The following is a 26,912-nucleotide window of genomic DNA, read 5'->3' as shown; positions in this document are numbered from 1 at the left end:
TAAAAAATCTTCAGAAAGGCGGTACTTTTTCATAAAATTAGAAGTAACCTCATTTACCATCAACAGGCTACTGTTTTGTGTGATAATGGTATCAAAATGAGATGAGAGGATAAAAGTTACGGGAAACACAAGTACCGCCATCTCGAATATGTCAGAGAAGTCTGTGATTTAACCAGGACAATAATGCACTTTCTGACTACTAGAAGGCCATGTGGCTTTCGGTAGCAACTCAGATAAAGGGTGTACATAAAGTCCGGGAACACTTTCAATTATTTATTGCACAAGAACTAAACGTTGAACGTTGTGCAGATGTCATACCTATACCATTTTGAAGAGAAACTCTGAAAGATTTTTTTTTAATACAAACATTCGATATGCCAACCATGAGTGACCCGGCAGACGTCAATACGGTAATCGAATTCCTGCCATAACCGTCCCAGCATGGCATCATCGACTATGGCAGTCGCTTCCCGTATTCTCTTCCGGAGCTCTGATACATCGCGTTGTAGAGGCAGCACATACACCAGATCCTTAATGTGTCCCCAAAGCAAAAAGTCACACGGAGTGAGATCTGATGATCTGGGAGCTATGAAACAGCTATCCCCTTCTTTAGCACGGCTCCTACACTCTCCATGTTTGCGACTAGCACTGACTAGCGGCAGATTGCCAAACTACGCTGTGGCAGTACACATGAAAAAAAAAAAAAACATGTTTCAGGGTTTCTCTTCAAAATGAAATATGTATGGTATCTGTACAATGTTTGGTTCTTGTGCAATAAATAACTGAAGGTGTTCCCGGACTTTATGTACACCCTGTATATACGCTGCAAAGCTACTGGTCTTGGCTCCCTTACGGAAGGTACTCAAGTGCATCTATCAAAATAGTATTATTATATACTAACCGAAAAATGGCGTCAGCAAGAAGGAGTTATGCGACGTAAACGAAAGTTGGCAGGCGAGTCTCTATATGTAAAAGATGGCGTCTATTCAAATTTCGCCCCAGTCGGATGAGAGTGGCGCTAGTAGCGCCACTACGAGAATGTGAGTCAGGTTTGCTTCAAATACACGCTGTAACAGTCGTGAGCGTTAGTTACCTTCGAGATAGGAAATGGTGTGTTGATGTCAGCTGAGAATGCCTTTAAGGCGACAAAGACGCCATTATCAACACCTCACTGAGTTTGAACGAGGCCATGTAATAGGGTTAAGAGAAGCTGGATGTTCCTTCTGCGATACTGCAGAAAGACTTGGCAAGAATGTAGCCACTGCTGGCAGCGGTAGTCACGAAAAAGTACGGTTTAAGAAGACAGGGCTCCGGACGGCCAAGTACCACTATCGAGAGGGAGGAGCGTAGTGTTCGGCGTGTGGCTCTGGCGCATCATCCTGCATCTGCAGCAGCAGACTGAACAACCGTTGGCACCATAGAACGAACTGTTAAAAATCGGTTACTTCAACGACAGCTCCAAACCAGTGTGCATTCCACGGACCCCAAACCACCGCCGTTTTCGACTTCAGTGGCGTCATGCGAGAGCTCATCGGAGCGCAGTGTGGATGTCTGTTGAGTTTTCTGATGAAATATACCAGTGATGGACGTGTGTCGGTCAGAAGAAGGCCAGATGAGGGCCTGGAACCCATTTCTCTGCAGGCTAGACATATTGGACCTGTATTTCGTATGACACCAAGGACACTCTTGTGGTTATCTTACGCACCCTGACAGCAAATTTTTACGCCCATCTGGTGATGTGACTAGTTGTGTTGCCATTCATGAACAGCATTCCAGTCCGTGTTTTCCAACAGAATAACGCTCGTCCACATACCGCTGTTGTAGCCAAGCATGCACCACAGTGTCGGCATGTTGCCTTGACCTGCTCAGTCACCATAATCTGTCTCCAATCGAGCCGATATGGGGCAACTGCAGCATCATCCACAACCAGCATTAATCGTCCCTTTATTGACGAAGTGCAACAGGAAACGAACTCCATCCTACAAACTGACATCCGGCACCTGTACAACATAAAGCATTCTTGCATCAGCATTCTGGCGGTTACACCGGTTATTAATGCAGGAGCATTTCACATTTTCAATAGTTTATTTCGCGCCTGTGATCTTGAAATGTTAATCACTTACATATGTTCCTTAGAGAAATGTATTTCCGAAATTTCATTACTCAACATTAATTACTTTTTGGTGTTGCGATTTTTTTTCGTGTCAGTGTATTCTAAGTCTCCTCTTCGTCGGCAGGACGTTAAATCCTAACATACCTTCTTTTTCTCTTTTGTGATAGTGTGAGGCAGCTCTGGGCGTAGGGAGTGGAAGAAACTTTTCTATATCTAATGCACAGGATTCGTCCTCTTCCAAAAGGTTAAGCCTTGTGTCTGTAGCCATAGCTTCCTCTCTTCACCAGTCCTCTTCATATCCTTGTGTGAAGAACAAACCATCTCACTGAACATATTTCTTAAACAGGATGTTCCCTGTCGTTCCCTCGTTTCCTCACCTACGATCTTGCCTTCGAAAATGACTAATTAAGTGTCCAATGAGTTTTGCTTTGCGTTGGCAAATTTCAATTGTTCTCTCTTCTCTCTTATGTTCTGTAGAACCATCTCCTTCGTTTCTATGTCAGTGCATCTAGTTCTTGTAATTCTCTTTCAGAACCAAATTTTTGCCATTTCTTGGCGAGTTTTCTCCTGCTCTGCTAACGTCTTGGTTTTACATCCGCATGTGAGGGCACTCTACACAAATGTATTTACAAGTATTTTCTTAGCGTGGAAGCTGATGTGCTTGTTGAATAGAAGGTTCTTCTTACTTTGGAAATCACTCTTGGTTAACTTTTTTTTCTATTGATTTCCCTGAGACATCTCTTGTTTTCCTCCACACTGCTTACAAGATGGTGAAATTCAACTACTTCCCCGAGTCACTAACTGACAATTTTTTTATCACAGCCTTGCCTCCGCTTAGTTTGTTTTCTATAACCGTGACTTTTGTCATCTTGTTATTTGTTTTTCGTTTCAGTTTTGTTGTCTTTGATTACAAATATTAACCTTTTTGTTTATTTATTTCTGTGAGTCTGCCACTATTGCAACGTTATCGGCAAACCTGATGCAGAGAATATGAAACCCATCAACCTTGATTCCAGCCGTTTTGTTCCTTCACTGTTGTTATTCCTTCTCGGTGAACATATTTAATAAGTAACATGGCAGAGGGCATCTCTTTCTTACTCCCTTTTTGATTTTTGCTTCTCTCTTGCTACCATTAATATCCATTTCTGTAGTTTAACTTTTGTATACATTCAAAATTAATCGCCTATCATTTTAGTCGAGTACTAATTTGGGCATTGCTTTAAATAATAACTTCCAGTCAACTACATGAATTGCTTTTTCTATCTCAATAAACGCTATATATTCTTTATTTCTAATAACTCTGACCTACTGCCAATATTGCTTCTCTTGTTCCTTTCCCTGTTCTGTACCCAAACTGATCATTAGCTAAGTTCCAATGTATTTTCTTTTTAACCCTCTCTTTAACAGTTGACAATAATGTTTTAGATGCATATGACACAAGGACTAGTGTTCTAGATGCAATAAGTAGGAGAGCAGAGAATCTGCCATTGTGATAGGTCCTCGGAACACAATAAAATAGTGTGCCTAACTAAGATAATAATTTACTGTCAGGTGGGTTTTGGGTGATGTCTGCAAGAACTTTTGGTTCGTCCCATTACAGAGGAATGCCTATCCTCATTCATGATACTCGTACGTGATGATAAAAAAACTGTTTCAGCGAATGCACAAACGCTCTAACCGTTGAAAGACTGAAGGCGAGTTCATAGAGTCCTGCGAGTTTCAGAACCCGGTGACTATTTTCGACAGTTTTTTGTGTCTTGAAAAAGAGGCTGCGATCAATGACAACCAATAAAGCAGTATTTCATATTTGGAGAGTTATCTTGCTTTGGCTACTACGTCCCCTTTAACGAAGTATTATCGACAGCTTAAATATAGGATGGTGAGAGGGTTGTGATTTAGCCTCAGTGGACTGAGGATCAGTATTAGATTGAAGAGCTAGTGGGTATTTGGGGTAAATAATGACCCCAGACAGGAATTAAATGACGCCCTTTATAGTGTAAACAAACCTTATTTAGTTTGTCGAAACTGTAGTTTATGATTTTGTGAGCACTTACCTCTTGAACGTAAGACCTATCATCCCAAGAATATTTTTCGGAGAATACATTTTGGATGAGAAGTGCTCACTGTGGTGATATTTTTCCGCTCTAGTGATCGGACCAGGTGTCCACCCGAGAGACTTTTACAGGATTAACAGTAGTAGTGTAGGAGATGCGTTTATTTAGCTTTTGTGTAGCACTTCATACTGAGGCTGGTAACTTTCCTCAAATCTAATTAGCCGCGTGGGGTAGCTGCGCGGCCTAGGGCGCCTTGACACGGTTCGGGTGGCTCTCCCCGTCTGAGGTTCGAGTCCTCCCTCGGGCAAGGGTGTGTGTGTTGTCCTTAGCGTAAGTTAGTTTAACTTCGATTAAGTAGTGTGTAAGCCCAGGGACAGATGATCTCAGCATTTTGGTCCCATAAGAAATTATCAAAAATTTCCAAGTTTCACATCTAATTCATAGGTATAGTAATGCAGGAAGTTAGCATGCGTCTACCGTTTTTATGGTTTCCTTACCGAAAGTCGCATTATTGTGTCGGGTCCAAAAAACATCAGGATCGAGCAGCACTTGGAGCATGTGAACAAACACACACGAAGGTTTCTGGTTCAAATGGCTTTGAGCACTATGGGACTTAACTTCCGAGGTCATCAGTCCCTTAGAACTTAGAACTACTTAAACCTAACTAACCTAAGGAGATCACACACAGCCATGCCCGAGACAGGATTCGAACCTGCGACCGTAGCGGTCGCGCGGTTCCAGACTGTAGCGCCTAGAACCGCTCGGCCACCCGGCCGGCGGAGGTTTTGTCTTTGCTTAGATGTTAAGGAACATTATAGTATGTACTCTTTATGTCTACAGCCTTCTACGTAAGAGGGGTAACTGAAGCCCAGAACAAATTTCGACTTTGCGTGTTTATGAAATTCGATTAAATAAACTTTCTTCCTTACTGTAAGCTACGCGGCTATCGTGTTTTATAGCAGCTGGTTACCGCTCTAACATTCATTTGTGCAGTTGGAGGGAATTGATTGTATTGACTGCATTAATTGAACAGAAAGTGGTGATTGAAACCAACCCCCTAGTAAAAGTGTAGCTACCATACAGCTGGCTGGGATATCCCCTGGGATGAGTTCAGGCTCCTGTCGGAAAGTGTGTGAAATCTAGTAGTGCAGGCAAATAGACAATTCATTCTCCATCTGACGGATGGATCTCCATCAACAGTGCACGAGCCCTCATATCGTGAATAATTGAGGATGTCGGGTGCAAGTGCTACTCTGAGGTGGAGAGGTACGTACAGGAGAGGAACTGGTGGTGGGCTGCAACAAACTAGTGAGAAGACTGACGACCCAGAAGATAAGAACGTAGAGGCGAGTACCTGGTGATGACGATCTGCCTGAGGCCGGGCTGCTGCTGTTGCTGGACGGCGGCGGCCGACGGCGCCTGCTGCGCCTGCTGCTGCGGCTGGGCCACCAGCTGCTGGAGCAGCCCCAGGTACTCCGGAGGCAGCTGCTGCAGCGCCTGCTGGGGCTGCGCCTGCGATTGCGGCTGTGGCTGAGGCTGCGGCTCCTGCGAGCGCAGCACGTACTGGCCCGGGGACGCTCCGTACAGGGCCTGCGTGGACCCCGCCTGGAGGCCGCGCACGCCTGCTGCCAGGAGGCACGCTGCAACCACACACAGCCTCGTCAGCTCCACAACTGCCGCATTACACCACCTCTTTCTCGTCATCTACATCTACATTTATACTCCGCAAGCCACCCAACGGTGTGTGGCGGAGGGCACTTTACGTGCCACTGTCATTACCTCCCTTTCCTGTTCCAGTCGGGTATGGTTCGTGGGGAGAACGACTGCCGGGGAGCTCCCGTGCGCGCTCGAATCTCTCTAATTTTACATTCGTGATCTCCTCGGGAGGTATAAGTTGGGGGAAGAAGCATATTCGATACCTCATTCAGAAACGGACCCTCTCGAAACCTGGACAGCAAGCTACACCGCGATGCAGAGCGCCTCTCTTGCAGAGTTTGCTAAACATCTCCTTAACGCTATCATAACCCTGTGACGAAACGCGCCGCTCTTCTTTGGATCGTCTCTATCTCCTCTGACAACCCGATCTCGTACGGATCCCACACTCATGAGCAATACTCAAGTATAGGCCGAACGAGTGTTTTGTAAGCCACCTCCTTTGTTGAAGGACTACTTTTCCTAAAGACTCTCCCAATGAATCTCAACCTGGCATCCGCCTTACCAACATTTAATTTTACATTATCATTCCACTTCAAATCGTTCCGTACGCATACTCCCAGACATTTTACAGAAGTAACTACTACCAGTGTTTGTTCCGCTATCATATAATCATAAAATAAAGGATCCTTCTTTCTATGTATTCACAATACATTACATTTGTGTATGTTAAGGGTCAGTTGCCACTCCCTGCACCAAGTGCCTATCTGCTGCAGATCTTCCTGGATTTCGCTACAATTTTCTAATGCTGTAACTTCTCTGTATACTACAGCATCATCTGCGAAAAGCCGCATGGAACTTCCGACACTATCTACTAGGTCATTTACATATATTGTGAAAAGAAATGGTCCCATAACACTCCCCTCTGGTACACCAGAGGTTACTTTAACGTCTGTAGAAGTCTCTCCGTTGAGAACAACATGCCGTGTTCTGTTTGTTAAAAAGTCTTCAATCCAGCCACACAGCTGGTCTGATATTCCGTAGGCTCTTACTTTGTTTATCAGGCGACAGTGCGGATCTGTATCGAACGCCATCCGGAAGTCACGGAAAATGGCATCTACCTGGGAGCCTGTATCTAATATTTTGTGGGTCTCATGAACAAATAAAGCGAGTTGGGTCTCACACGATCGCTGTTTCCGGAATCCATGTTGATTCCTACAGAGAAGATTCTGGGTTTCCAAAAATGATATGATACGCGAGCAAAAAACATGTTCTAAAATTCGACAACAGATCGATGTCAGCGATATAGACCTATAGTGCCTAATTCAAATTTTTAGCGCTATGCGTACCTGTATCTTCCACCCAGCTGCGGGTATGCCCCGAGGCACTCTTCCCTCTTCTCCCGTTTATAGCTCTAGATTGCAGACAAGACTATTCCGCCTTTTCTCGTTCACCTACTTCGGCACGTGAATGACACGGGTTTCCTAGTCGTCTACCGTATACTACAAGGGCCCCAACGTTCCCTCCAACCAGTTTACTTCCTGGTGTAACCAGCATCTCCTCAAGATAAGTCTTTCGTAATCTCAGTAATTAAAAGACAAAAGACCACAGCTGCTGCTTCCATGACTTCTCCCTAAGCGCCGCGCGGAGTAGCCGAGCGGTCTTGGGCACCTTGTCACGGTCCATGCGGCTCCCCCGTCGGAATTTCGAATCCTCCCTCGGGCATGGATGTGTTTGTTGTCCTTAGCGTAAGTTAGTTTAACTTAGATTAAGGAGTGTGTCAGGTTAAGGGTTGTAGCCTATCCCCGATGTTATTCAATCTGCTTACTGAGCAAGCAGTAAAGGAAACAAAAGAAAAAATTGGAGTAGGAATTAAAATCCACGGAGAAGGAAAAAACCTTTGAGGTTCGCCGATAACATTGTAGTTGTTCAGAGACGGCATAGGACCTGGAAGAGCAGTTGAATGGAATGAACAGTGTCTTGAAAGGAGGATATAAGATGAACACCATAAAAGCAAAACGAGGATAATGGGATGTAGACGAGTTAACTGGGGTGATGCTCAGGGAATTAGCTTAGGAAATGAGAAACTTAAAGTAGTAAATGAGTTTTGCTATTTGGGGAGCAAAATAACTGATGATGGTCGAAGTAGAGAGGATATAAAATGTAGACTGGCAATGGCAAGGAATACGTATCTGAAGAAGAGAATTTTGAGAAATTTGTTAACGTCGAGTATAGATTTCTGAAAGTATTTGTATGGAGTGTAGCCATGTATGGAAGTGAAACATGGACGATAAATAGTTTGGACAAGAAGAGAATAGAAGCTTTCGAAATGTGGTGCTACAGAAGAATGCTGAAGATTAGATGGGTTGATCACAGAACTAATGAGGAGGTATTGAATAGAATTCGAGAGAGAAGAGGAGTTTGTGGCACAAATTGACTAGAAGAAGGGATCGGTTGGTAGGACATATTCTGAGGCATCAAGAAATCATCAATTTAGTATTGGAGGGCAGCGTGGAGGGTGAAAATTGTAGAGGGTGACCAAGGGATTAATACACTAAGCAGATTCAGATGGACATAGAGTGCAGTTGGTACTGGGAGATTAAGAAGCTTGCACAGGATAGAACAGCATGGAGAGCTGCATGAAACCAGTCTCTGGACTGAAGACCATAACAACAAGCTTAGGGACCGATGACCTCAGCAGTTTGGTCCCATAGAACTTACCACAAATTTCCAATTTCTCCCTAACCATTCACGACTGTCCCATCCAGTCAACTAACACACTAAAATATGATGGACTAACTCTAGACTAATACGCAAAAACTTGATTAATACGCAAACCTCATCTACCCGTCCAACGGACAGCCAATAAGAGACTGCATCCACTAACAGGCCCAACATAGAGAATGCATTCCTTTAACATTCTCCACACCTATACAGTTCCATAATATCTTTTCCCAGTCGTACCTGTTTGCTATTCCCATTCGCTATTGAGGAAGCTAAGATTATTTACCAGTATATGGGGGATGAGGGCTTCTATCCAGTCGATAGCGTGGTTTCACCATAATTCTAATAAACTGATAGTGCTCAGGCCCCTGGGGCTGCCTTTAGGGCCTGTCATCTTCCCCTGACGGCTGATATTTCCCAGCGCACATTGGAAAGGAACTACTGATAATCTTCTTTCTCGTTTTTTCCTAGCCTATCTTCGCTTGTTGTGCTTGTAAATTATTGGCTATGTCAGAATTAGTGGTAGAGGGTGGCCAGCTGCCCGCACTGTAGCCCCCCCCCCCTCTCCCTCCAGGACGGAATTTCTGTACTCCAACTATCTGTGTCTAATGTTATGGTATGTTAAAGTGTGTGAACGTTTTCTGAATGTTTGCAAATCGTGTAACTGAGGTGGGATGCGGGTACCAGGCCGGTATTCACCGAGTAGAATGGGGTAAACAGTCTAAAAAACACATCTAGGTTGTCCAGCACACCAGCCCTCGTCGTTCATCTGCAGGTGGATTCGACCAGAAATGGCACGCCTCCATAAATACCGGAAGCGGTGTGTCAACGCGAGTGGCTCTCTGGATGGGTCAACGAAACTTCTGCGAATGCTGGCAGAATGCTACTGCTAATAGAAGGACCACGAAAAGGACAACTGATATTCCTGCATTCGGCCACTGATAGTGGTTGGTAGGAAGGCCTGGTTAAATAATTTTGTGCAGAGGTTTGAAGCTCATGAAATAGAGAAATCAACCGGCTGCGCATGTGGGTTGTAGAACTGGTTCAAAAAATGGTTCAAATAGCTCTGAGCACTATTGGACTTAACATCAGAGGTCATCAGTCCCCTGGACTAAGAACTACTTAAACCTAACTAACCTAAGGACATCACACACATCCATGCCCGAGGCAGGATTCGAACCTGCGACCGTAGTGGTCACGCGGTTCCAGACTGAAGTGCCTAGAACCGCTCTGCCTCTCCGGCCGGCGTAGAACTGCTGTACCCTTTGAGGCAGTTGTAGTGGTTTCGAAGAATATTTCTGGAAGTGGGAGTAGGTGGCCCTTCGCTATCAGCCAATTTGCTTTTCAAATGAGGAGAGACTACAAGGATCGATAATGTTTTCCCTTGTGCCGACCATTTAGCCTGGGATGCCGTACTACAAGCAATATGTACAGATGTATTAGTTACGAAATTATATCTAAAGTAGACGTAAAATGGACTTGTTCACATAAAGTAGATCACAGGAAATGGAATGTACGTAATACACATATACACTGCGCAACACAATTAAAGAGACACTGCTTTGAAACCCCCGTAATTCTAACCTACTGCGACGCAGCACTTTGAAACTTGGCTCAAATGTGCCTATAGTTGACTTCTGTAACATTGTCAAGAACGTCGTCCTATTGCTTATCGCGCCGCAAACTGCCATTTTGGACCCCAAAATGCGTGTAAAGCACGCTCCAGAAGAAGGGGTGGTATCATTGTCGCCCTTTGCGCCAGCTCCTGAGGCATTGTGGCGATTCTGAGCGGCGGTGTGACAAATGTTTTCCTCGGCCACTCATAAGAACGCCGCGTGACTTCAAGGCTAGGCGTCGCGGTTCTGATTTCCATCGCTAGGGCCTCAAAAGAAGGAGTCAGGTGTGGGTAAGAAATGACTCGACTACCTTCACATTAAACTTCCTGGCAGATTAAAATTGTGTGCCGGACGGAAACTAGAACTCAGGACCTTTGCCTTTCCTGCGAACCGCAGGAGAGCTTCTGTAAAGTATGGAAGGTAGGGGACGAAGTACTAGCAAAAGTAAAGCTCTGAGGACGGGGCGTGAGTCGTGCTTGGGTAGCTCAGATGGTAGAGCACTTTCTCGCGAAAGGCAAAGGTCCTGAGTTCTAGTTTCGGTCCGGCACGCAGTTTGAATCTGCCAGGAAGTTTCATGTCATCGCACACTTCGCTGCAGAGTGAAAACCTCATTCTACCTTCACATTGTGTGATACGTCCACGGTGGTGTTGGGTATTTTTTAGTGGCCAAATCTGGTGCCAATGTGATATCAGTAACCCATATTACACCTCACATGAACTTTTGAGCTCAGGAATCTTTTTCGCTTGCGTCAACACCTTGTCGTTAGAAGAGTCCTAAACCAGAAGTTGACGTCATAGGACACCACGGTTTTGCCCAGTTACGGAGGTAGATTATAGACACCTTTGAGCCACGTTTCAAATTTCTGAGTCGCATTGAGAGAGAATTACGGAGTTTCAAAGAACTGACTGGAATCTCTGTACCACAACTGTCTGTATCTAATGTTATGGCATGTTAAAGTGTGTGGACGTTTTCTGAATGTTTTCAAATCGTGTAACTGAGGTGGCATGCGTGTAACAGGCCGGTATTCACCGAGTAGAATGGGGAAAACAGTCTAAAAAGCGCATCTAGGTTGTCCAGCACAAGAGCCCTCGTCGTTCATCTGCAGGTGGATTCGACCCAGGACTTGCACGTCCCCATAAATACCGGAAGCGGTTTGTTAACGAGCGTGGCTATCTGTATGGGTCAAAGAAACTTCTGAGAATACTAGCAGAATGCTGGCAGAATGTTACTGCCATTAGAAGGAGCACGAAAAGGACAACTGATATTCCTGCCTTCTATGTTATATAATAGTTATATTATATGGTGTGCTGGAGGGCTGGTGTGCTGGACAACCTAGATGTACTTTTTAGACTGTTTCCCCCATTCTATTCGGTGAATACCAGCCTAATACCCGCATCCCACCGCAGTTACACGATTTGCAAACATTCAGAAAACGTTCACACACTTTAACATGCCATAACATTAGATGCATATATTCGATACATTATCTATACTATGTTGTGCAGTATAGTTTCAAATGTGGTAGTTTCTCATTGCCGGCCGTTCTGACCGACTGGTCTAGGCGCTTCAGTCAGGAACCGCACTGCTGCTCCGGTCGCAGGCTCGAATCTTGCCTCGTGCATGGATGTGTGTGATGCTATTAAGTTAGTTAGGTTTCAGTAGTTCAATGTCTAGGGGACTGATGACCTCAGATGACAAGTCCCATAGTGCTTAGAGCCATTTTAACCGTTTGAAGTTACTCATGATCAACGTGTTAACGCTCCTGCATGAGTTGAAGAGCATTAGATTTCTTAATACCGTATTACTTGACGACGTGTAACATTTCCTGCAAACGCAGTTAGGTCATGAAGTGGCTGGTATGTGATGCAGATCAAGTAGTCGTTCTTGAAAGAGGCTGAGGCTGCGCTGGTGGCGCTCCCTGCACGCTCACTTCCAGCTGACACCTCTCACTGCCAGCCGTGCAGAACGGCGACACGCGGCGCCAGACACGGCCAATTACTGGCGCAGCCTTCTCTCCGCCACGTCACAGCGCGCCTGTCTCAGTCCTTGTTTTGGAGCACAGTTGATGTGTAAACACAACAGACTGCGGAAAGTCGTAATTGGTTCAAATGGCTCTGATCACTATGGAACTTAACAAAATGGTTCAAATGGCTCTGAGCACTATGGGACTTAACATCTCAGGTCATCAGTCCCCTAGAACTTAGAACTACTTAAACCTAACTAACCTAAAGACATCACACATCCATGCCCGAGGCAGGATTCGAATCTGCGACCGTAGCCGACGCGCGGTTTCAGACTGTAGCGCCTAGAACCGCCCGGCCACCCCGGCTGGCAAAGACCTAATTAGGGGGAAAACTAGACTATGTTAGTCAGAAGTCTGTGAACCCGCCAGGGTAGCCGAAAGCGCTAACGTGCTGCTTCCTGGACTCGGGTAGGTGCGCCGGCCCAGGGTCGAATCCGCCCGGCGGATTAACGACGACGGCCGGTGTTTCGGCCAGTCTGGATTTGGTTTTTAGGCGGTTTTCCACATTCTACTAGGTGAATACCGGGCTGGTCACCACGTCCCGCCTCAGTTCCACGACTCGCAGACATTTGAAACACATTCACACTATTTCACGATTTACACTAGACGCAGACAGCTGAGTTCCACTACTTCCGTCCTAGGGTGTGGGGTGGCGGCAGGAAGGGCATCCGGCCACCCCTTAAGATTAACCTTTCAGTTCCGTACTTAACCCTGCCGACCCTGCGCTCACTGCAGGATAAAGGCAGTAGTGAAAGAAGAAGTTATTCAGAAGTCTGTGAAATATTTCAGAAATTCTCTACGTATCAGTCACGTAATGGACCACTGTATGTGTCATCGTCACTGAAAAGGAAAACGCTCTTTAAGTTCTTACGCACTCATGAACCATTGAACCAGACATAGCTGATTTGTTCTAGAGACAGGTGGCCATATCCTTTGTTACCTAGAAGGTCACCTCAAATATTTATTAACACAAATTTCATTAATGTTTAATATGTAAATTAATATCTGAATTTGCTTCTAGGCCGGCCGCTGTGGCTGAGCGATTCTAGGCGCTTCAGTCGGGACTGCGCTGCTGCTACGGTCTCAGGTTTCAATTGTGCCTCGGGCATGGATGTGTGTGATGTCCTTAGATTAGTTAGGTTTAAGCAGTTCTACGTCTAGGGGACTAATGACCTCAGATGTTAAGTCCCATAGTGCTTAGAGCCATTTGAACCATTCTGTGCCTCTCGGCTGAGTGTCGCACTGATTTAATTCTTTGCTTACAAAATATGCTGTAAGACAGGAATTGATCGTAATAGTATCGTTCCCGCAAGAATATAACGTGAGAACACTTGTGTGCTGTTTATGTGGACAAAGTGTGACAGACAGGTAGAAAGTCTACGCTGAAGCTATGCTAAGATGGCAGTCGGAAGTTGGCGACGATCACAGCGGGGCGGAAGACAAAGATAAGTCAAAGACAACAGTGATTGGTGTGCGGTCCCAGTCAGAAGTGTGCGCAGAACTGAAAAAAATTGTAAAAATAATGTCGAGGGTGCAAAATGATGATGATGATGATGCTTGGTTTGTGGAGCGCTCAACTGCGCGATCATCAGCGCCCGTATAAATTCCCAATCTGGTTCAAATGGCTCTGAGCACAATGGGACTTAACTTCAGAGGTCATCAGTCCCCTAGAACTTAGAACTACTTAAACCTAAGTAACCTAAGGACATCACACACATCCATGCCCGAGGCAGGATTCGAACCTGCGACCGTAGCGGTCGTGCGGCTCCAGACTGTAGCGCCTAGCACACTGGACTCGCATTCGGGAAGACGAAGGTTCAATCCCGCGTCCGGCCATCCTGATTTAGGTTTTCCGTGAATTCCCTAAATCGCTCCAGGCAAATGCCGTGATGGTTTCTTTGAAAGGTCACGGCCGACTTCCTTCCCTGTCCTTCCCTAATCCGATGAGACCGATGATCTCGCTGTTTCGTCTCTTCCCCCAAACAATCCAATCCAAAATGCAGCGCCTAGAACCGCTCGGCCACCCTGGCCGGCAAATTCCCAATCTGTACACAGTCCAATGCAGCCACTTACAAGAATGGTGATGGAATGCTGAGTACAACACAGACATCCAGTCCACGAGCAGGGAGTATCCCCAACCCCGCCGGGAATCGAACCTGGGACACTGTGAGCCAGAGGTTGCGATACTAGTCACTAGGCCACGAGCTGCAGTCAGTCACACTTGTGAATAACTGGTAAAGTACTACGTTCGAATCAGTTTTTGGCAGAGTGCAGCCACCAACTTACCACTGACAATGTCGTCTAACAATGTGGGTCCCGTAGAGAAACGGGACAGAGGCAAAGAATACGCAGGAATTTGATTGACAAAGAAGGTTCAAGTTAGTACTAGCTCTGTGCATTAAGAATTGGTGCCTAGAACATGAGTGTTAAATAGCATTTCGTAACTAAGAACTGAATACAATTGTCGATTTATAATTTAATATAATCAGTTCCCACTAACATCTTGTCAGAAATTCGCAGTGACCTCACCAAGATGGGAGCTGTGACCAGCCACTCCTTCCTCGTTACAAGGTAAGGATGCCGTCGTCACACAAAACCTCAGTTAGCACAGAGCATGGAAATCAGTATGGCGCAGAACATCACCATTCCACGCTCTAAACGAAAAAAAAAAAATCAGCTGCACAAATAAGTGTGGCGCATTCCACGTGTCGCGATTTATCCTGACTGTCAAAAGAAAGGAAGATAAGGGTTTAACAATCCGTCGACGATGGAACCATTACACAGGAAATGTTGTCAGGAAGGTGGACAAAAGACTGTGTTTTAGAGGCAGAACACTTAGAAGATGTAACAAATCTGCTAAAGAGACTGCCTACACTACATTTGTCCCTCCTCTTTTGATATATTGCCTCACGGTATGCAATTGTTACCTGATACGTTTAACGGCGGATCTCGAAAAAGTTTGAAGAAAGAGAACACATTTGGTATTATAAATAAGGGAGTGAGTGTCACGGATATTGTAAGCGACTGGGGGTGTCAATCATTAAAACAAAGGTGATTTTCGTTGGGTCCAGCCTCTAACGTTCTTCATCAAGAGTACAAGAATGTTCTGTTGACTGCTACCGACATGGCGCAAAGTGATTGTCTTAATAAAATCAAAGAATTCGGAGTTGGCATGAAAAGATTTAGGAGTTCATTTTCCTACGCGTTTTTCGATAGTGGAACGGTCGAGAATGCCGCGCGGGATTAGCCGAGCGGTCTCAGGCGCTGCAGTCATGGACTGTGCGGCTGGTCCCGGCAAGGTTCAAGTCCTCCCTCGGACATGGGTGTGTGTGTTTGTCCTTAGGATAATTTAGGTTACGTAGTGTGTAAGCTTAGGGACTGAGGACCTTAGCAGTTAAGTCCCATAAGATTTCACACACATTTGAACGGTCGAGAATAAACAAGTTTATTGTGTGAACCCTCGGCGAAATACGTAAGTGTGCAATGGAGGGTAATCATGTGTATGCAAATGTAGAAGTAGATCATTAGAAAACGGTAAAATCATATGGCATTGTTGACTGGGAGACCACAAGAGGTAGGTTCAGCGGCCTAGTGGGAATGGGTTTACTTCCTCTTCGCACAGTAGCCACTTTACATACGAATATGTGAGAACTGTTTCTTATACCTGTTGAATATAGGGGAGTGTAATAGCTGTGCGTATAGTGTGGTGTTTTGTTGATGCTGTATTATTATGATGATGATGATGATGATGATGACTGAAGGAAGAAGGTAGAACCAGGTGCCGGGACATAGTCTACTCCTCTCGGATAGCACGAAGACGACGGTCGGGCTTAACATTCCCGTCAGACTGATGGATCAGCATCAACAATAACACATGCCCTCACATCATGATAAACTGCGGGGAAAATTCGTATTTGAATAGGATATAGGCACAAAGTTTGGTAATCAACTCTCACTGCCTTGTCGGCTAAATACTGGCAGCGAAAATTTCATCTACCACCTAGTTTGGTACCAACTTACATCAGACTCGAGCGCCACCACACAGACCTGAGTTAGCGACCTCGGCTCCAAAGGCTCTTAGGTCACTAGATATCGGGCACAGGATCTTATTGGGGAAATATGGGGAGTAATTTCAAAGGAACCATCCCGGGATTCATCTTAAGCGATGTAGGGAAATCACAAAAAACCTAAACACGGATGGTCGGATGGAGATTTGAACCACCGTCCCCTTGAATACGAGTTCAGTATCTTAGCACTGAACCACCTCGCTCCGGCTGGCAACAGAGCACCCTTCCGGCAGCTGGTGGAGGCATTTTCTGTGGATTTGTGCAGATGCATCATTCCTCTACCATCGGCTCTGACCGGCAATAATGCAGAAGATAACAGAACAATAGAAAATATTCCGATTGAAAGAAGCGGAAACAATAACGGATAAAAAAGTATTCCACGATAAAACTTGACATAAAAATATCAAAACAGAACCAAAAGATAGCTTTCAATGTTTACAGAAAACCAACTGACAGTGACACCACTATACCAAACTCCTCAACACATCCCTCCTCCCACAAAAATCTGCTTATAGATCAATGCTGTACAGAGCACACAAATTTCCACTTCAACATACAGAACTCCAACAAGAAATAAAAACCGTAACATATACTGCAATAAACAATGGATATGACCCTTCTCTAATTAATACCATGTCACAACAGATACAAAATAAACTGAACAAACAACATCAAACTACACTTACAACTGACAGTGCCCCAGCAGTCAAATATGTAAAAATGCTATATCTTGGAATAGTATCTGACAAATTAGCAAGACTATTCATAAACAGAGAAGTTAAAATTAGCTTCAGCATTAACAACAACCTTATTCACAGTATAAAACCACCAGATACAAATCTTGATGCATCCAGCATTTACAAAATTACCTGCAGCCAATGTAATAAATATTATATCGTCCAAACATGCAGAAATTTCAAAACCCGATTCAAAGAACATTTAGACTGCTACAGGCTTGATAAATGTAACAAATCAGCAGTAGCAACTCACAATAAAGACACAGGCCACTCTTTGCAAATCAAAAACCACCTCGAAATTTTACACAGAATAGGAAAAAGTAAAATAATGGGTATCATGGAAGAAATGGAAATTTTCATACATAACACAAAGCATGGAGATAACATTCTTAATGAAATAACCGTATTCAAAAAGTCTAAATTCTTCAACAGTCTTAAGCTAGTTCTAACTCAATACATTCACAAAATGTAATTGCAAATAATCGACTAGAGCCAAGAATATCGATACAAAACCTCGATAATCGATACGGACTCACATGCTACAGCCCGCCATCTTGTGTTGTGTGTATAACATTGAAGCAATTTATGCAGTGCCATTCAGTGACAAAATATAATGTGCAAAGGTGTAATGTCAATCAACAGCTCCGCCATTACACCAGTGATACAAGTGAAGCAGCAAGAGAATGTAACTGTCATATAAAAGCCTTTCACACTATTTTCGTAATACATAACTGATGCACATCTATCTGCATCCGACACAGGCTGTGATATACATAGTCAACAACAAAGAAGAAAGTCAGCAGAAGACATCACTGACTTCGATTTCTAGATACAGAGTGTTACAAGAAGGTACGGCAAAACTTTCAGGAAACATTCCTCACACACAAATAAAGAAAAGATGTTATGTGGACATGTGTCCGGAAACGCTTAATTTCCATGTTAGAGCTCATTTTAGTTTCGTCAGTATGTACTGTACTTCCTCAATTCACTGCCAGTTCGCCCAATTGAAGGAAGGTAATGTTGACTTCGGTGCTTGTGTTGACATGCGACTCATTGCTCTACAGTATTAGCATCAAGCACATCAGTACGTAGCATCAACAGGTTAGTGTTCATCACGAACGTGGTTTTGCAGTCTGTGCAATGTTTACAAATGCGGAGTTGGCAGATGCCGATTTGATGTATGGATTAGCACGGGGCAATAGCCGTGACGCGGTACGTTTGTATCGAGACAGATTTCCAGAACGAAAGTGTACCGACAGGAAGACGTTCGAAGCAATTGATCGGCGTCTTAGGGAGCACGGAACATTCCAGCCTCTGATTCGCGACTGGGGAAGACCTAGAACGACGAGGACACCTGCAATGGACGAGGCAATTCTTTGTTCAGTTGACGATAATCCTAATGTCAGCGTCAGAGAAGTTGCCGCTGTACAAGGTAACGTTGACCACGTCACTGTATGGAGAGTGCTACGAGAGAACCAGTTGTTTCCGTACCATGTACAGCGTGTGCAGGCACTATCAGCACCTGATTGGCCTCCACGGGTAAACTTCTGCAAATGGTTCATCCAACAATGTGTCAATCCTCATTTCAGTGCAGATGATCTCTTTATGGGTGAGGCTTCATCCCAACGTGAGCAAATTGTAAATTTTCACAATCAACATGTGTGGGCTGACGAGAATCCGCACGCAATTGTGCAATCACGTCATCAACACAGATTTTCTGTGAACTTTTGGGCAGGCATTGTTGGTGATGTCTTGATTGGGCCCCATGTTCTTCCACCTACGCTCAATGGAGCACGTTATCATGATTTCATACGCGATATTCTACCTGTGCTGCTAGGACATGTGCCTTTACACAGTATGACACAACATGTGGTTCATTCACGATGGAGCTCCTGCACATTTCAGTCGAGGTGTTAGTACGCTTCTCAACAACAGATTCGGTGACCGACGGATTGCTAGAGGCGGACCAATTCCATGGCCTCTACGCTCTCCTGACCTCAACCCTCTTGACTTTCATTTATGGGGGCATTTGCAAGCTCTTGTCTACGCAACCCCGGCACCAAATGTAGAGACTCTTCATGCTCGTATTGTGGACGGCTGTGATACAATACGCCATTCTCCAGGACTGCACCAGCGCATCAGGGATATCATGCGACGGAGGATGGATGCATGTATCCTCGCTAACGGAGGACATGTTGAACATTTCCTGTAGCAAAGTGTTTGCAGTCACGCTGGTACGTTCTGTTGCTGTGTGTTTCCATTCAATGATTAATGTGATTTGAAGAAAAGTAATGAAATGAGCTCTAACATGGAAAGGAAGCGTTTCCGTACTCATGTCCACATAACATATTTTCTTTCTTTGTTTGTGAGGAATGTTTCCTGAAAGTTTGGCCGTATCTTTTTGTAACACCCTGTATACACAGCCCCCCTCCTTCCCCCCAAATGCCACACCAGCAGCTACAGTAAAAAACAAACTGTTCTAGATTAATCTAGTTTAAAACTGTTTATCTTTAAGTAACATTTCTCGATGTTCAAATGGTTCAAATGGCTCTGAGCACTATGGGACTTAACATCCATGGTCATCAGCCCCCTAGAACTTAGAACTACTTAAACCTAACTAACCTAAGGACATCACACAACACGCAGTCACCACGAGGCAGAGAAAACCCCTGACCCCGCCGGGAATCGAACCCGGGAACCCGGGCGTGGGAAGCGAGAACGCTACCTCACGACCACGAGCTGCGGACTACGCGATGTATGTACGTATGTATGTATGTTAAATTAAGCATAAAATAAAAAGTGACTGGTAGCGGAAACTTGAAATAAATACTTTTCCCACATAGTCACGGTTTACAAACATAGCCATTATGGCTGAAAATAATTAAAACTGACAGTAGACTTACTGCAAAACATGAATCACCAAAACAAAAACATAATGGCATTTACATGAACGCAATTTCTGGCCGGACCGAGAAATTTTCTCCCTGCCTTGGTAGACGTTTCTGGATATGGAACAGAAAGAGAAACTGGGAACTAGCGCATTGCTGAGACGCGGAGAGGGCGCCAGTCGGTGCCAATAGACGGCCGGCTGCTGATACACGGAACACTTTCACTGCTGCTCTTTCTCCCGCGGGCAGCCGGCCAGAGCCCGCGGTGCGACACAATACGAGGCAGAGCGCGGACCACTGCCTGCCAATGCATTCCGCCCTCTCTCCGTTTGGCTTGTCCTCAAATAGCGGAACTACCATCCTCCTCGCCACCAGAATGCGATGATGTGGATCGACGATTGATCTTCCAACTCTACCCGGTGTTTAACATCTGCTTGATTGGTCAAATAAATTACGGGTTTGCTGCCTGGTGACGTCGTCGACCACCGCCGATATTTCGACAGGAGCACACCCTGCCAATCTCAAAGCACAAATGCAAGGAGGAATCAGTGTGCAAGGGAATTTAATACCTCGGTTCACAGAGGGGAAACAAGGAAGGTACCACACACTGAACAAGTAGCCGCAGAGCCAACACACAACCAAAGAAAACCAACATCAGAAATATCGATAGTGGGTTGCGATGTTACGTTGGTTAAGATACGGGATTCATGTATGGGGGATCCAGTAGCAAACCAGTCACACTGATTTTAGGTTTTTCGTGGGTTTCTTAAATAATTTAAGGTGAATTGGGCAATGATTCCTTTAACATGTCCCCGTCAGATTACTACCTCTATTTTCGTTCACCTGTTTCTTGTGATCCAGTTTACATCAAAAGATTGATTAGATGAACGTCTTTTTACTAATCTCCAGTAATAGCAGAAATACACCTCTGAAAAACAGTATTAATTATGTACGAAATCACAGATCTTGGAAGATACGAATTATCGTTTGTAAGTAACATGATAGTCGTTTCATCTCATATCTTCCTAGAGTACGCAGGGTTAATATTTGTGTGTCTTACAGAGGGACCGTGCCTACTCGTCATAATCGATTTCGTCCAAATGTACGGTATAAAAATGGCTTCGCCAGACATGAAAGCCGGGAGGCGTGGCCGAGCCGTTCTAGGCGCTACAGTCTGGAACCACGCGACCGCTACGGTCGCAGGTTCGAATCCTGCCTCGGGCATGGATGTGTGTGATGTCCTTAGGTTAGTTAGGTTTAAGTAGTTCTAAGTTCTAGGGGACTTATGAGCTCAGATGTTGAGTCCCATAGTGCACAGAGCCATTTGAACCAGACATGAAAGTGACAAAGTGGGAGCTGCAGATGGCCGAGTGTTTAGAAAAAACAACAATCGTGGCGCCGGTTGGGCGAGGTATGAACCGTTTATGTTAGCGTGCTGCTCAAGCAGCGGTTAGCGTGTAAAGATAAGCCGAGAATCGTATGGTCATTTCCGAGAAAAGGTTGTACTTAGAGCGTCCACGAGGAATCTGTAACTAACTTCCAAGAAGGAACTCTATTTAAAGTGTACGGGCTGCGTATTCCGTTAGTTTAGCTTTGACCTTCGCGTAGACCTAGGCAGCTACGAGGTCTGTTTTAGCCGTGCGGTAAATAATTCGATAAAAAATCTTAAAAATTGCTCTAATCACATCGACAGAGAAAAAGAAATCACTTCCCGAGAAGATTGCATCTAAATGCATTTCACTACACATGACCAGCTACCCCCGCCAATATTTGCCGAAATGATGCGTTGCACGTGGTTTACTGCCAAATAAGTGATAAGAGAGAACATTTTATGAGTTTGTTTTCAATATAAACTTTAAAACAGCCATGTAATTGTCAAAATGCAAGGTTTACTACGTATGGAAGATGCTAAGAAAATTACTGCTTCCACTGTTTTACTATGAATATCATCCCAGCACGTGTATCACATCGATTGTAGAATAATAAAAGCATCTAATTTTACATACGCCTTACAATCCATTCCTGGAAATTTATCTGCATTCCCAAATTTTCCTTTGCCTTTCCGTTTCATGTCTTTATGAAAATATCAATAAATACGATATGTTTAGCATTCTTTGGGTTTATTTGCTGTTGAAGCAACGTAAAAATTGAAAATCAAAAACTTCCGCCTAGAGACACGATCCCACAACTGCATACTTTCCACCGCCAAGACAATACACTAACAAAAATACTCATGGTTCGTCTGACACTCCTCAAAACTACTTTTTTTTCCAAGTGGTTAGTCATCTGGAGCTTTCTCTTACGTCACTTTAAATTGCATATACCATAAATTTGGACAAAATCGGTCATGACGAGTAGGCGCGGACCCCCTGTAAGACAGACCAATATTAACCCTAGATACCCTAGGAAGATACTGCATGAGATCAGATGACTGTCATTTGACTTATAAAAGACAATTTGTAACCTGCGAGATATGTGAATGAATTTGATACATAATTGAGGCTGTGTTTGTGTCTGTATGTGTGCGTTTGAGGGTTAGGGGCACTCAGCTGTGGAGTTATTAACACATTTAAGACGTCTACAGCGTTAAACAATAAAATAAAATCTCGGTTAAAATCGCACTCGTTCTTTCCCACTCTCCCTCTCGTTCACCCAAACATCATACTATCAGTCAAATTGTAAAAGGCTAACATTGGCCTCATATTCTACAAAAATTTTAAAGGTAATATTAATGAGTATCTGCTTGAGTTTTGTTGCTACCGAGAAGACTAAGACGATGAAACAAAGATAGAAACAGCGTTTCTAACACTACAGAGTTTGCTTATGCTCATCAGTCACATGGAATTTTCGGTTAATGAGCCTGAGTTTAATGTTTCATAAACCATGTCAGGGTAGAAGTATTCTCAGCATGTAATTCTAACAGGGCGTTAAAATGGTTCTTATAATGGACGAAAGAAGAGAGCGATGCTGCTACTCTGCTACTCACCGTTGAAACTGGTTTCGGATGGATAGATAGGTCTGTGATTCGAATTCTTTCGTTTCTTCTCGCTAGTACTGGGAACGACATTTTAATCCTGAACATCACGACCGATGGATCCACTGAGACACGATTCACTGAACACTGTATTCCTATTCGGAATAAATCGGACACATCTACACCTTCACTTACAATGATGTAGCCTTCATGTGTGATCTGCCACTCTCGACAAAAATACTATGATCACTTAATCTGCTCCACAATTGCCACCATAATACCTAACCAACCAGAACCAAAGATTTTTGAATGTTTTTAACGTGAGGTTGGTTGGTTGGTTTTGGGGGTTGGTAGGGGCTAAACATCGAGGTCATCAGTCCCCTGTTCCAAACAGACATGCTTGTAAAAGGCCTATACAGTAAAAGGGTAACCTCTGCACCCAGAGGGAGGGAACACCAAGGGGTACAGAGCTAAAATGAACACCGCAACAACACAAAACAGAGGACACTTAAAAGGAGCAGAGCAAATAGTTGACTATAGTAAAACAGACTACAGTGGTTGATGGATCAGGTAAGAGGTCAACCACTCAACTACAAACGAAGAACCTCCAGCTGGAAAGCGTTGATAGAGGCACCAACACAACTTGTTGCCACAAAAGACACTATTTTGGTATCCACGTCACAATTAAAAGCGCTGGAGTGGGTGTAGCCTGAGAAATCATGCAAGAGCGCCCACACTAGAGTGAGTGATAAAACCCAGCTGCGCGGATAAAACGTAAAACTGAGTCAGCTATAGAGGCATCGTCACCTAGAATTAAAGGCAGTGCAGCTGGTAAAGGACTGCCGCAAGGGGGCTAGAAGGGGGCAGTCCATCAGAAGATGGACCACTGTCAGCCCTGCATTACAGCGACACCTGGGCGGGATCTCACGGCGATGGAGATAGCTGTTGGTCAACCGCGTATGTCCGATTCGGAGACGGCAGAGAACAACGGAGTCCGTAGGCGTGCTCCTCAAGGATGAGTGCCATACGGTTAACGTGAGGGAATTATGCACATGTAAAAAATGGAAAATCGTATCTTTGCTTCAGACTGTTAAGAAAGCGACGCTATGCAGTTATTGTTCTCTTTACTGTAAAACAAAGTCTCCTCAAAGAAGTCCGTCATAAGGATCGTCACTACATAAGGATAATTTTTAGAGTAGATTATCGACTTTATGGAAGACACACTTGGTTTGGGGGCTGTTGCCAACAGTGTCAGACAGTGCAGAGTCAAGTAGAACGACAGTCCCACCTATCATCAAAACGCTGGCTCATTCCCAACTGTAAAAGATATAGCGTAACCGAGCTCGATTGTTTATATGCATTCCGTTTCATTACCATGCTGATGACTCTAGTCTATAGCTCCTTCACGCTGTCAGACAAAGTGAATCTCGCCGAAGATATATAACACATACGAACAGAGTTCCAAAGCTATGTGTACTCTTATCGGCTTGTCCGGCGGGCAGTCAAAATCACTAACGCTAATGGAAGGGCTCAAAACCAATAAAGACAAAGACAAAGCAAGGTTCGACCATCTACTCTGTGCCGGCCAAAATATTCGGAAACATTACCAACTCCTAGGGAAGGAGGACGTCTGCTGAGTTAACCTCCAGCTTAAAATGCCTCCTCCAATGCAGAGGTCGCAATCGCTAGCCTGTGCACTGGCACTCAACATGAAGGTGGTCTGATCCAATCCCGGTGGTAGAAGAATTATTCACCACCGGAATTTCGCCGGCAAGGGGAGAAGAGGTAGAGGCGTAAGATTTATGATTACCAAACCTCGCGCCACTATCCTAGACTAAATACCAAAGTTCTCCCCAGTATTTTATGAAGTGAGGGCATGTGACACCGTTGATTGTGATCCGTCTGTAAGGTGGGGACGTTAAGCCCGGCGGTCAAGCTAATACCATGCAAGGCACTAGGAGTAAACTTCTTTGTGTTCTGCCTTAGAGCAGGCCTTGTCATGCGGGAAGCCTCGTCAGAGAGGTCCACGGCATGAGCGTCTAGACAAGTGATTCCAGTGGTGTTTCCCCGTTGCCTTCCACTAAGGATGATGAAATGATAATAAGGAAACACAACACGCAGTCCCAGAGCGGAGAAAATCTCCGACCCAGCCGGGAATCGAACCTGGGGCCCTTGGCGTGTCAGACCGCCGCGCTGACCACTTAGCTATCGGGGCGGACGTAGTAAGAGTAATCCACTAAATTACAGGCCCATATCATTAACGCCGATAAGCAGCAGGATGTTGGAACATATATTGTGTTCGAACATTATAAATTACCTCGAAGAAAACGGTCTTTTGACACACAGTCAACACGGGTTTAGAATACATCGTTCTTGTGAAACTATATCTTTACGCGCACGAAGTGTTGACTGCTACTGACAAGGGATTTCAAACTGATTCCGTATTTTTGGATTTTCGGACGACTTTTGACACAGTACCACACAAGTGATTTGTAGCGAAATTACGTGCTTGTAGAATATCGTCTCAGTTATGTGACTAGATTTGTGATTTTCTGTCAGAGAGGTCACGGTTCGTAGTAACTGCCGGAAAGTCATCGAGTGAAACAGAAGTAATTTCTGGCCTTTCACATGATAGTGTTGTGGACCCTTTGCTGTTCCTTATCTATATAAACTATTTAGGAGACAATCTGAGCAGCCGTCGTTTATCGACTAGTAAAATCATAAGGATATCAAAAGAAACTGCAAAACGGTTTAGAAAAGAGATCTGTATAGTGCGGAAATTGGCAATTAACCTTAAATAACGAAAAGTGTGAACTTCGGTTACACGATAGATCAGAAAACATAAGGGCCGTAAATTCAACTAAATACTTAGGAATTACAATTAAGAACAAGTTAAATTTGAAGGAACACATAGAAATTGTTGTGGGGAAGGCTAACCAAACACAGCGTTTTATTGGCAGAACACTTAGAAAATGTTGCAGTTCTACTAAAGAGACTGCCTACACTACGCTTGTCCGTCCTCTTTCAGAATAATGCTGCGCTGTGTGGGATCCTTATTAGATATGACTGACGGTGTACATCGAAAAAGTTCAAAGAAGGGTCGCACGTTTTGTATTATCGCGAAACAGCCGAGAGAGTGTCACTGAAATGGTACAGGACCTGGGGTGGACATCATTAAAAGAAAGGTGTTTTTCTTCGCGTCGGAATCTTCTCACGAAATTTCAATCATCAACTTTCTCCTCCGAATGCGACATGTTTTGCTGATGCCGACCTACACAGGGAGAAACGATCACCATAATAAAATAAGGGAAATCAGAGCTCGCACGGAAAGATACAGGTTTGGGTTTTTTTGCGCCGGCTATACGAGATAAGAATAATAGAGAACTGTGAAGGTGGTTCGATAAATTCTCTGTCAGGCACTTCAATGTGATTCGCAGAGTATCCATGTAGATGGAGATGTAAATGTACATGAGGGGAGTCGGCTATGTGCTACCACCTGGTTTCACCCTATCCCTTCTCTCATCGTCATGCAACACAAACGTGACATCACACTGAACACACAACCATTACGTTGACCTACAATCAACAGATCCAGTTAAGAAAAAGTTATCACTCACGCAGAGGAAAGGGATCATTGTGCTTGGATGAAGGGGGCGCTCCTTGATGAGGCGTCTCCCAGCCAACAGCACGATGCGACTTTTCCTGTTTGTAATGTCAAAGACGATCTACGCCTGCTGAAACGGTGTACGTGCCACATTCTGTGCCAATATAGCACATCGTTTATGAAATAGGCAATTATAATGATTAATGACAGGTGCAAGGAAAATCTGCGTCATACTGGTGGGAATCAGCAGAGGAAATCAGCTGACGCCTCGCACTTTGTAATGTATAACTATGAAAAGAGATAATACAGAACTGACTTCACGATCCTTCTGCGGCTAGAGTAAACCTAAATTGTTAACTAGTTTAAGTGTTATTTCATAAACGAAGGGAGGACTCGAACCTCCGATGGGGAGAGCCGCCCGGACCGTGACAAGAAGCCTCAGAGAAACAAATCGATTT

The 26,912-nt window shown here is 44.4% G+C and overlaps 1 protein-coding gene across 1 annotated transcript in view; it reads right to left on the bottom strand.

Annotated features, from left to right (window-relative positions):
- Window positions 1-26,912, bottom strand: part of LOC126298817 (uncharacterized) — a 96,446-nt gene that overhangs the window by 33,389 nt on the left and 36,145 nt on the right. The window contains exon 2 of the mRNA XM_049990284.1: window positions 5,522-5,807. Coding sequence (XP_049846241.1) covers window positions 5,522-5,807 — 286 coding nt within the window. The remainder of the gene's footprint in view (window positions 1-5,521; window positions 5,808-26,912) is intronic.

Source organism: Schistocerca gregaria, chromosome X (genome assembly GCF_023897955.1).
Source record: "Schistocerca gregaria isolate iqSchGreg1 chromosome X, iqSchGreg1.2, whole genome shotgun sequence".
NCBI lineage: Eukaryota > Metazoa > Arthropoda > Insecta > Orthoptera > Acrididae > Schistocerca > Schistocerca gregaria.
This window is presented reverse-complemented; position numbering and strand designations above follow the sequence as displayed.